This window comes from Phaseolus vulgaris, chromosome 1, assembly GCF_051622355.1.
Source record: "Phaseolus vulgaris cultivar YP4 chromosome 1, ASM5162235v1, whole genome shotgun sequence".
Classification (NCBI taxonomy): Eukaryota; Viridiplantae; Streptophyta; class Magnoliopsida; order Fabales; family Fabaceae; genus Phaseolus; species Phaseolus vulgaris.
In genome coordinates this window covers 10741870-10753520 of record NC_143498.1, presented here as the reverse complement: position 1 = coordinate 10753520, position 11651 = coordinate 10741870, and the positions used below count along the sequence as shown (strand labels likewise).

The following is an 11651-nucleotide window of genomic DNA, read 5'->3' as shown; positions in this document are numbered from 1 at the left end:
TTTCATGCATGAAATGAGCAGAAAACAAATTAACATCCCAAAAGTGTTGGATGTCTTATGGATGAAGGAGAAAAACCCAGAAGAATTAAGGGCATTATTGAAATTTCAAAGGCTAAAACCTTTCCTTGAAATGACAGGAAATGTGTATCCTGATCTAATCAAGGTATTCTACACAAACCTTAGCTTAGAAGGGAAGAATCTGGTTTCTAGTATGAAAGGTATCAAGATGTTGATCACCTCTAAAGTTTAAAGTGGGCAGAGGAAACATAGCTGAAATAAATGAATTCAACAAGATGAAATTTTATAGATCTTGCTTAAAGGATCCATTACATGCATTCAACAGGTTTCATGTAGGTACACTCATACCAACCCCTAGATTTTTAGCATTTATAATTGCATGGCACCAACACCCAGGGGGAGCAATCATGCTATGCTACATGAGGAGGATTTGATCTTGATGTACTACATCATGAATAAAATCAAAGTGAATTGGATCAACATAATGAAGGAACACATGCTCAAGTCTAGAAGACTTTATGACTATAAGTTTCCCTATGTCATCTTGATTTCAAAGCTCATTGACTACTTTGAAGTGGATGTGAACAATGAAAGAAATGAGACTATCAAAGTTTTTAGTGAAATTGACTGCTCAACCCTAATGAAAATGGGTTTCCAAAAGTATGATGATGCATGGATTCACAAACCAAGTGTTGTTCCCAGTGTTTAAACAATTGGTTGTTCGTGAAAACAACTGGTTGATTTTCTGGAATCAAACTTAAAAACAGTTTTCTATTGGTTGAAAAAAAATTTAATTGATTGATTCTTCATAGCTTTTCACTCTACCTTCAATCCTTGCAAAAACCTTTTCAAAAACAATTCACCCCTCTCTTGTTTAAGGCCTCAAATTCTAACAGGATGATGAAACTCCTACTCATGAGATGCATGAAGAAGTTCCTGCTTTTCAATCTCTTAAAAGTTTTTTCAACATGTTAATATTTCTGTTTTACACACTCTGGAACTTTTTCAATTGGTTATCTAAAAAATCAATTGACTAAATGTTTTCTGATGTGAAGTTGTTTGAAGTTTGTGTTGTTACCAAAATTTTGTTTTGTTTCAAAAAGTCTGTTTTGTTTCCACATTCAGTTTTAAACCTCTATTTTTTTGTTTGTTTTGATTCTACTTAGTGTATTTCATTATTTCAACCAGTTATTTTAGTTTTCAATATGTTGTTTTCCTAACAAATTTAAAATTGTTTTTCAAATCTAGTTCTGTTTTGAATTCTATAAAAGGGAGAATGGTTTTTTTGATCAAAACATCACTTGAATACACACATTCTTACTGTTTTCAAAAAGCTTGAGAAGTTCTTTTAGGAAATTTGACTTTTGGAGAGTTCCTTTGAAACTTTGTGAGTTCCTTGTGCTTTATTTTTTATCATTAGCTTGAGATTAAGGGATTCATAAATGTTTTGTAGTTTGGAGGTCCTTGGTTGTGTCTCCTAAGTCTGGAAATAAGGTGTATTTGTTTCATACTTCTTCTATTTTCTAAAGTTATGTTAGTGTGCTTCTAAGATAGGGTTTCTTCAAGCATAAGCTTGGTTGGAATAGTGTTTTTCAGTGTGTGCTTGCAACTCTTGTAGGGTTCAAGAGTTGTTCTTGACAAATCTTTGTAAAAGATTCTTTTGATATAGTGAAATCCATCTTAGTGTGAGATGGGATAGAATGTAGCTCAATTCTGAGTGAAGCGGTATAAAATCTTTGAGCGTTTTTCTGCTCTCATATTCATTGTTTTGATGTTCTGGAAAATTTGTAAGAACTGGTGTAAAAAGTAATCTCTTGTTTCAAAGATCAACCACTTGTTTTTAGTGCAGTATTTGTTTTTCCAGTGTTTTGATAATACAATCCCTAAAAGTTACTAAATTTGCTTAAGGAACTAAGTAACTGAAAAGTGTTTCAAGGTTGGAATCTTTCTTGCCACATTAAAATGAAAGTTTTAATTGGTTATCAAGTATTAGAATATATTAAAATCTTTTATTTGAAATTTGAAATCAAAACTGCTACTGTGTAAGTGAATGTGTCGTTTAGATTAGAAAAACTAAAGTTAAAAATATAATATAATTAGTTGTATCTCTCTACAATAAGTTGTTTTTCTCAAATTACCTCCTGCTAGGAAAATTTCAATATGTTATTCCATAAAACAATGAATTGTTTTCCTGTCAGGATTGCATAAAGTTGTTTTTGCGAAAATTATCCTAAGTACAATTCACCCCTCTTGAATTTAGACTCCCATATATATATATATATATATATATATATATATTCTTTTTTTACAAGATATGTTAAAACTATGTGAAGTTTGGTTAAGTTAAAATCTAAGTTTCATGTTCCTAGATTGTCCAGATGTTCCATCGTCCAAGTGGTTCAAGATCATCTAATGGGTATTAGCGTTTGTGAAGAATTGATGGTTTGACTCCTCTGCTTGTTTTATTTAGTTTCCCTGTATATGTGGTTGATTTGTATGAGAAAAACACATAGTGTGAAGTTGTAAGGCAATTAATTTTATGTCTTGTACTCATGAAGATGAACTAGACAATTATCTTTAACATAAGAGTTGAGAGTTCTGTTGTGAGGTTTAGAGAGAAACTTTGTGTTGTAATATCTAAGAATACTCATAGTAAAACTCTATTCGTGGATATAGACTTGTTTAACAATTGAACCACATAAAATTGTTTGTGTGATTTTTGTACTTTGTTATACTTACTTTCTCATTCACAGTTTCTGCATGTTCGTTTATGTTAATTTTGTTATTCGATCCAGTGAATTGTGTTTGTGCTCTACAAAAGAGTATTTCGATAGAATAGTGATGAATGTTGATGGGCTTATTATTCTCATATCAAACGAGGAATTGACTACTTGTCTAATGTATACAAGAACAATTTGGTTGAGATGTGCATCAATTTCCATTTATTGGAAGTGGAAGCCCAAGAAGTTGGACAAAAAAAAATTCAAATAATTGATTTTCATAATGACTATCACGAATGGTTATTTTGTAGTGAGGATCACTGTTTTAAATGAAAAACAATTAGGAAATATTTTTGAATTAAAATAATGAAAATCAATTTCAACTTATTCAACTTCATAATGTTTTAAATGGAAAACAATTAGGAAACAATTTTATTGAAATTTGTGAATATGATTTAGTTGGATACAAATTAAAGAGTAAGTGTAACGACTCAATAAAATTAATGCATAACCTTTACATTATTATACATGGGTAATGGAATTGAAGATAAAAATAATTTACGTGATATGATAATTTTTGTATAATTAGACTCAAGTTTTAAGTTTGAGAGTATTAGCATACACATCAATGATTTTGATGGTAATAAATAATACCATTTTTTTTGTCTAACCGTACTATTTAGTATAAAACATGTTATATAAGTTTATAAGACTAAAAAACTGAACAAAGTTTAACACAACGTTAGACAAATGCATAAAAAGCATAGTTGTGGTCTCAAAGAAGAATGGACACAATTTACATGAAGTGCCTTGCGGACTCAAAAAGTAGACAAAGTCAATAGAAACACTAAATGAAGGCAAGTTAAAATTCTCATATTGATGAAAACTATCTAGCCTCAAAATCATTGGCTAAGAGATATACTACTAGAAAATCATTAAATAGAAAATAATTTTAGAGTTAAAAAATAATTAGTCACTATATTGACTAAATTATAGGACCCTTACTCCCACAGAGAAAAAGAGGTGTGTAGTAATCCTTACTATATACATTCCTATAAACCACCCCTTAAACATTATCGTAATGCTAAAAGTCCCCCTTATTCTACAGAGCCTAAAGTATGCCTCCCTTCTTTTGATGGAAACAAAAACGTTGTGACATATTTAGAATGGGAGACAAAGGTTGATTAAATTTTTGAAAACCACCAAGTGAATGAATGTAGAAGAATATCCATGGCTACCTTAAATTTCCAAGAACATGCCATGTCTTGGTTGAAACAAACACAAAATGGTGTTAGAATTGGAATGAATTGAAGGTTTGTATGAGAAGAAAATTTGTTCTGCCTTCATATGAAAAAATTAATAAGATATTAAAGAAGAAATGAAAGAACTTGTAAAAATAGGAAGCAAATTTATAGAAGGAAAAAAAGAGTTTATAAGAAGAGAGATAGAGTTTAGAGAAAAAAAGTATTAGTTCTTATGAGAAAGAAAGAAGATAAAGAACAAAAAGAAAGAGATGAGAGAGAAAAGAAAATAGAAAAGGAAAGAACAAAAAATCTTTGTCTGGAGCTGAACCAAATATTGATAACATTTTATTTTCTATGAAAAACCATTGTGAGGATGTGCTTGAAGAAAAATCTATGTTTAGAGCTTAACCAGATATAGATATAAAATTTTCCTCGACAGAAAAGCCATATGAAGGGTTGTTTGGAAATGAAGAAGAAGAGGAATCTAGAAAGGACGAGGAGTATCTTATAATATCCCGTACAAGCCTAGTTGTTAAAGAATGCTTAAAGGAGGATTGTAATACTTTGAACTCTCCTTTTCCTTTAAATCATTATGCTAGCTCTTCTTCTAAAAATTCACAAAACAACACTTTGAAATGTTGTTGCTCAGGTTGAGCAATGAAAAACAGAGTGAATAAAAACACTACTGAAAAGGGCTTTATTTCTTCCCAACAAAACTTTTATAAAAATAACAAAGGGCCTTATTTCCTTATTTTTTTTCTTTAAATAAATTCGTCTTAATTTTCTTATCCCACTTTTATTTTATGTTTACCGTAGGTTGCTACTTGACCTCGGAAGACAACAGTTAATCAAATAACAAGAGGTTGATGTTATTGAGCATCATTCAGATTTAAGGACAAATCATTCTCAAGAGGGAGAGAATGATGGAAATCATCCAACCTAAAAACCATTGGCTAAAATAATAAAAGAAGATGAAGCTTTATCAGAGAGGAGCACTCATAATTGAAGAGTCTTTTTCTTATTCTTAACCTTTTAAATATTGTATAGAGTAGTATAAGTTTTATTTGGGCTTGTTTTTTGGCTAATTTTCATGGGTCATATATTAGGCCTAGTAAAGTAGGATGTAAATAGGAAAAAAGAGTTTAGCTTGGGTTAAATTGGGCCTCCTTGGGCCCAATGCAACCCTAGGCCATCTAGAGTTCCTAAATAACCATCTAGGATAAAAAAAAAAGGCATGTAGTGACTAAGTGGAAGCATGGAACGTCCAAGCATGGCATGGGAAGCATGGGGAATCCATCTAAGCATAAGCAAGGAAGGCATGAAGGTCCACATGTCATCTCCTCAATGGAGAGGATTTTCCTCCAATGAAAAAATGTCACTTGTCAACCTCTAATTTGAGAAGATTTGCTCCAATAAGAGGAAGCCATTTGTCATCATAGGAATGGAGAGTTTTTAGGGTTAAAATTTGAACCTTGGTTGTCTTTAACACCATAAATAAGTGTGCTAGACCTTTTGTAAATTCAACATGAATTGAGTAAGAAATTTATGCAAAAATATTGTATCACTTGACTCAAGTCCACTCTATGTTAGCACCAATTTGTGTATCTAGTCTATAACTCTTTAGAAGTTGGCCTCACCTCTTCTAAATCTCTACTTCCGCACATCAAATTCACCTTTCTACCTCCATATAGCTTCCACATTGCCTCCATTTAATACATAACACATTTCAGATTCCAAAATAAGCAAGGAATTCAAGACTGGTTTGCATCACATATGTAGCTTACATGTAAGCTAAAGAGAACATACACAACTCGAAGAGTAGATGAAACATGTTATAAACATAAGTACATATGAAGTAAATGAAACTAACATGTTGAAATCACAAGACACATTTACAAATGTTAGAACATCTTAAAGTCATGCTAGTAGACTCCCACGTCTTGTTGATAATTTATTCATAGTGGACTTACTCTGTGAGTTTATATGATCGATTTGGTATTGTAAAAAATATAGAAGGGAATGCAATGAGAAAGGTGTTCTACATTAAGAATGTTGAGTATGACAACAAAAACTATCAATGAAAAGACAAACATGTTATGTAAAAGACTAAAACAATGGATAATTAAAGCACATAAAGTACACCAACTTTTTTTAGAACATCTATAAATAGAAATGAAGTAATGCAAAAAATATTAATGAACTATTCACAAATTTATTCTCTAGTGTAAGGGGTGCTTAGACTTTATATACACTTATTTAAAGTTTCCTTTTAAACAGTGTCAAACTCTTTGATTGTGGTTTGGCTCACCTGGCCTATGTTACGATATTAATTATACAACTTGCAATAATCGTCCTTGAAGAATTACTCCACTAGGAATCAGACTCATGACATTGACTTTCATACCAATTATTGGATCCACTAATGCAGAAAAGTCCTTAGACAATGATTTTTTTATATATTAGACCGTGGTTACTGTAGTCTTTCATCATGTAGTCTATATTATTGGGCAATAAACACTGGTTCCCAATCTCCGTTTATAAGTCACATCTCGACGGTGGTTCTTTTGACCAACCACAATGTATAACTTATAAAAAATAGGACTATAGAATACTCAGATAAGGGAAAAAACGAAGGTTTAGGCCACAACCGCCATCTAATCCCTTACCTGAGAGTGCTTAATATTGTACATGGTCGAGTTATAGACGACAATTATGGCCCAAAACCGCCGCCAATTATGAGAGTTTCTTTTTTTAGTTCATTCTGTTTTATGTGTTTCCCCTCCTTAATTAACCTCTTCATTCAAAATCTCAGTCAAGTACATAAATCCAGACACATTCATTCAAACAAGCAAATTATATATATTGATAATTGTATTACAAACACTAATACATATATGTATTACAAACACTAATACATATATGTATTACAAACACTAATACATATTCCTATCTATCAAACTGCTATACTATTCATTAGCTATCTTAGAGTTATAATAATTAACGAAATATGAGGCCCAAAAATTTATCACATAATCTTGGGCTTTCAAAGGCAGTGGTTGCTCATCCGTAAATACTTAAACGTCTACTAACAAGGTTTTTTCTAATAATCAGGGCATGGCATGGATATAGCACACTCAAAGGTTGACCCAATGCAAATTATCAAAAGCTGACATAGTTGAACCTAAAGGTTTGTAATTTTTTTCTTCCTTTTTTTATTCTTTATCAAAATATCAATATTAACTTTTAATTTATATTGAATGGTAGTGTAATAAACAACGAGAGGCTATAAGTGTGGCTACTACGTTATGCAATGGATGGTTACCATTCTAAGTCAAAAATATTGAGAGCATGAATGTCTGATGCAGTTTAAGTGGGTTAAACCTATGCAAAATGGAAGCAATTCGAGTGGGCTAAACCTATGAAAAATGGATGCATTTTGAGTGGGTTAAAACTAAACAATGTGAACGTATTTTGAGTGGGTTAAATCTATGCAACATGAATGCATTTTGCATGGGCTAAACCTACACAATATGGTCACGTTTTACATCACAAAGTTTGGGGCTAGTGTGGGTGTAGCCTACGCTTCTTGGACACTAATTAAATTAAATTAAACTCGTGAATGAATTTAGCGAACACAAATTTAATAATTTAAAATATTAGTGTGGGTTAGGCCCACGCAAGTTGTGAAATAAATAAAATACTAGGTAGAAATTGCTTGAATTTGAATATTTATACCTGTAAATATATTTAAAAATAAAATTTTAACTTTTTTTTAAAATTAATACCAGATTAAATTTGAATCAGTTTTCAATGAATCTAAATTCATTTTATGAGAATCTAATAAAAACATTATAAACAACACCAAAATTAAAAAAAAAAAAAAAAACACCAAATTTCAAATTGAAATGAATATTGAAATTGAATTATAACATGTGTCACTAATTAAAATCCAAATCAGAATGAATTAAGCATGATAACACGAATATCCTGTAATTAAAATCTAAAGCATAACAAAAAATCAGATTTGAAAGTTGCATAACACCTAATATTTATCAATAAAATTCAAAATAAATAAAAAATGTAATGTATAAGTGTTCTTAAAAATAACATGACATATGAAGAAAAAATTGAAACATAGATGCATGGATGATGAACTCAAGGCACTGGTTGGTCATCAAATTGTTCAGCATAGTACGGGTGGACTTGACTCGTGCTAGTTGATGTGTCAGGTTGATGTCGTTCCATCGTGGCTAATTTTTGCTCCAACATTTGTATTCTATCCATCAATATAGCTACATTTTGATTTATTTGATTAACTATTTGATTTGTTTCCATGACCTTTCGACGAAGTTGTTCATTCTCAGTTATGTAGTCAATGGAAGAAGGTAATATGTTAGGTTGAGTTATCGATGACACACCATGCCGAATGTTGGCAGACAAGTCTGCAGTGCCATAACATCGACCTTTTCTCTTGCCTCCAACAACATCTTTCCGGCATTGAGGCTTTATTGTTGATTGAATGTCAGAGGTAGATCCTTCAGAGTTGTTAGTTTGGATGGCTTTCAACCGCTCATGGTAGGTTTCCTAGTGCATTTTTACGAGTTCTCAATGTTACAATAGTAAGTTATAAATATAAAATATATAAGAAAAAGTAAACCAACAACTTACATAATTTTGTCTAGGACAAGTATCTACCCAAGCACCATCCTTCTTAGTGTGTGTTTCCATGAATAATTCATCTGGCTCAACAGGTCGACCATATTTATGCTCCTGAAATAAATGAAAATAGTTAACAATATTAGATATTGCGTACTAAATTGAATAAGATGTAACGAAATATATATAATTAATGTACTTACCAATCCCAATGCAATGTCCACGTGTGATTTACGACCAGTGGAATGCAATGCCCTACCTCGAGTTGATGACTGATTTAATTTATTTTGAATTGATCCAAACTTATCAACATAATTCATATCCTCATAGTTGCTCGACGCATGACATAAGTTGTCCTCATTTGACCCCTGTTCTCCATGAAGAACCCATATTTTGTAGTTGGGTTTGAATCCATATTGTAGCAAATGAGCCCTAACCAAAGACGGTTTAAGGATTTTCTCGCATATACATTTAATGCATGGACACCTTATCCCTCCATCTTGTGTATAGGAAATTTGTTCCATTGCCTTTGAAACAAATTCATAAACTCCGTTGATGAATCGTGGCTTAAGTCTCCTTGAGGGATCAACCATGTCATACATCCAATCCCGATCCATTATTCTACATGTTGATGATGAAAGTGTAAGGCAACATAGAAATACTTAGGTTGCATGTACGTTTTGTATGTACTTAGGTCTACATGCATTTCCATTCGTAAATTGGAATGGAACTTAATTTGAAAACATTAACTATACATGTACATGGTCTACGATTACCGTCTAAGATTACCATATACATGGTCTAACAACAGCATTGGACGGTCTAACTTCACCTTGTAAGGCAAGGATTACATGATGTAAGAAATGAGGTGGAAAAGAAGCATTAGAATGTGTAATATCACCTTCTAAAATTACTATCTGTTTCCCTATTTTCTCTTATGTCTAAGATTATTGTCTCTTCAAAGCCAGAAAGTATTGTTGGTTTATAATAAATGGGCAGAACATTCAAAAGGTCAACAAGAAAGTATTGTTGGTTTCTAATAAATGGGCAAAACAAGCATAGGGAGAGAGCCTTTATTAACTTATGTATTTTAGAGATATTTCATAAACTACGGGTCAACACTATACAAACTTTTGCTTGAGAAATATCAACACATTTGCAGTATTTTGTTCTTATATTATGTCTTGTAATTTTTGAATTATTGGTTATTGGCTTTTGGTTTTCTCAAACTTATTTTTAGTTATCCCCATTCCAGAACTGTTGGTTCTTAGATTAAATAGTGTTTGGATATGTGATGCGTTTTAAATTTTTCTTTGTATTTTGTAACCTTTCTAATAGCTAGAAGTCTTCTGGCACAAGGGTACAATGGTTTTTTTATTTTTGTTACTTTAGATCATTGTTTTCTACTTTTGCAGGGACAATCTACAAGTCTTGAGACAACGATATTATTATGCCACATGGAAAGCTGATGGAACACGATATATGATGCTGATTACTTGTGATGGATGTTATTTGATTGACAGAAAATTTATTGTCCAAAGGATCAATAAGCGATTTCCTTGCAGATATTCAAATGGGATATGTATGTTTATTCAATTTACTTTGTTATCAAGTGAGTTTTATCTGTCTCGAGTATTTGAAAGTTGTGTCTTGTCTTTTACAAATTTTGTTTTAGATTTATCTAAATGATAATTCAATTGTTTTCAATCATAATCATTTCAAGGGTACACTTGAGAGGAATCACCACTACACATTTATTGACAACTACAGTGTTGAGATATTATTGACTTCCTTCATGGTTTGTCTTACTCCTATTGTATTATATAAAATTAAAAAATTTAAATGGTTAGCTCTTGTTTACGTTTGCTATTTTGAGTTGTTATATTTTGTGGTCAACTAAAACCAAATGTATTCCTAACAAGTGTATTCCTAACAAGGTATTTCAGTTAACTAAATTATCTCCAAACAATCATGCAGTAAAACAAGCACATGTAAGCTTCTAGTTGGATTTGAAGCTGCCTCTGAATTGGGGGTCATTTTCTTAGTAGGTTTGAAAATCCTGGATCATAAATATTATTTGAATGTCTTCTCTCTCTTTTCTTTGGGTCCATACTCAATCTACATTTCCTCTTCTCTTATTTTATAAAGAGAACAACCAAACCAAAAGATATTAACTTTCCATAAAATTCAGAAAAGGTTTACCTCAAGCTGTGACTCCACGGCACAACAAAAGCTTCCTCAGACACCCAAAAAAGAAACACCTCTTTGAACCTTCAAAATCCAAATTTCATAGTGAAAAGATGAACGAAGACAAAACAGAAACAAAGAAATAGAAATGCAATACCGGAACGGAGCTTGAACCACAAAACTTTTAGCTGGAAGGGAACTTCTAGGATTCAATTTGAACTTTTAGCTGCAAATTGGAAAAAGAGGGTTTGGGACTGAGAAATTGAAAAGATTAGGAAGTTAGAAAGTGACACAGTGCTTTGTGCTTTTGAGAGTGTTTTTGGAGGCTAAGAAAATATCAGGAAAAACTGGAACTGACAGTGTTGTGGGATTTGGCAGTTTCGAGTTTTTGGGCACTACAAATTTTTGACTTATGCAACACAATCCAAAATTCACTTTACAATTTATGTCATTTAAATTATATATTTTTAAAATACATGTAAATAAAATTTCTAATTTTTGAAATATTTAAAATTTGATTAATCTAATTATATAATAATCATTTGTACGGTAATATTTGAATTCATCACAAACTTATATCAACCTATATATTCTATGGTTTTGAATATCTTTTTATGCCCACAATTTTTAAATATATATGCAAAATCACATATATTTATAATAAAATTAAAAAATACGGATACAAAGATTAATAAATATAATATGATCGGAGGAGCAAAATCAATTCTCCGTTAAATACCTTTGTATTATATTTATGTGTTTGTTATTGAATATTGGACTCATTGGTTTTAATTTACAAAAGGATTTAAAGATAAGTTTTTATTAG

The 11651-nt window shown here is 31.3% G+C and overlaps 1 protein-coding gene across 1 annotated transcript; it reads right to left on the bottom strand.

The window, feature by feature from the left end:
• Positions 1-7950: 7950 nt before the first annotated feature.
• On the bottom strand, positions 7951-11121 carry LOC137813516 (uncharacterized). Its single transcript, XM_068615826.2, has 5 exons — positions 10983-11121; positions 10841-10909; positions 8842-9259; positions 8651-8752; positions 7951-8566 (listed from the first exon to the last, which is right to left on the bottom strand). The coding sequence occupies exons 3-5, from the start codon at positions 9253-9255 to the stop codon at positions 8138-8140; spliced, it is 945 nt and encodes a 314-aa protein (XP_068471927.1). The 5' UTR covers positions 9256-9259; positions 10841-10909; positions 10983-11121; the 3' UTR covers positions 7951-8137.
• Between the last annotated feature and the right edge of the window lie 530 nt (positions 11122-11651).

Bases quoted from the DNA above. Each gene is read 5' to 3' on its own strand.
- LOC137813516 (XM_068615826.2), bottom strand. From the start codon at position 9,255: ATGGATCGGGATTGGATGTATGACATGGTTGATCCCTCAAGGAGACTT. The intron at 8,753-8,841 runs GTAAGTACATTA...CATTTATTTCAG, and splicing joins TGGACATTGCATTGGGATTG to GAGCATAAATATGGTCGACC. The intron at 8,567-8,650 runs GTAAGTTGTTGG...AAAATGCACTAG, and splicing joins CTTGTCCTAGACAAAATTAT to GAAACCTACCATGAGCGGTT.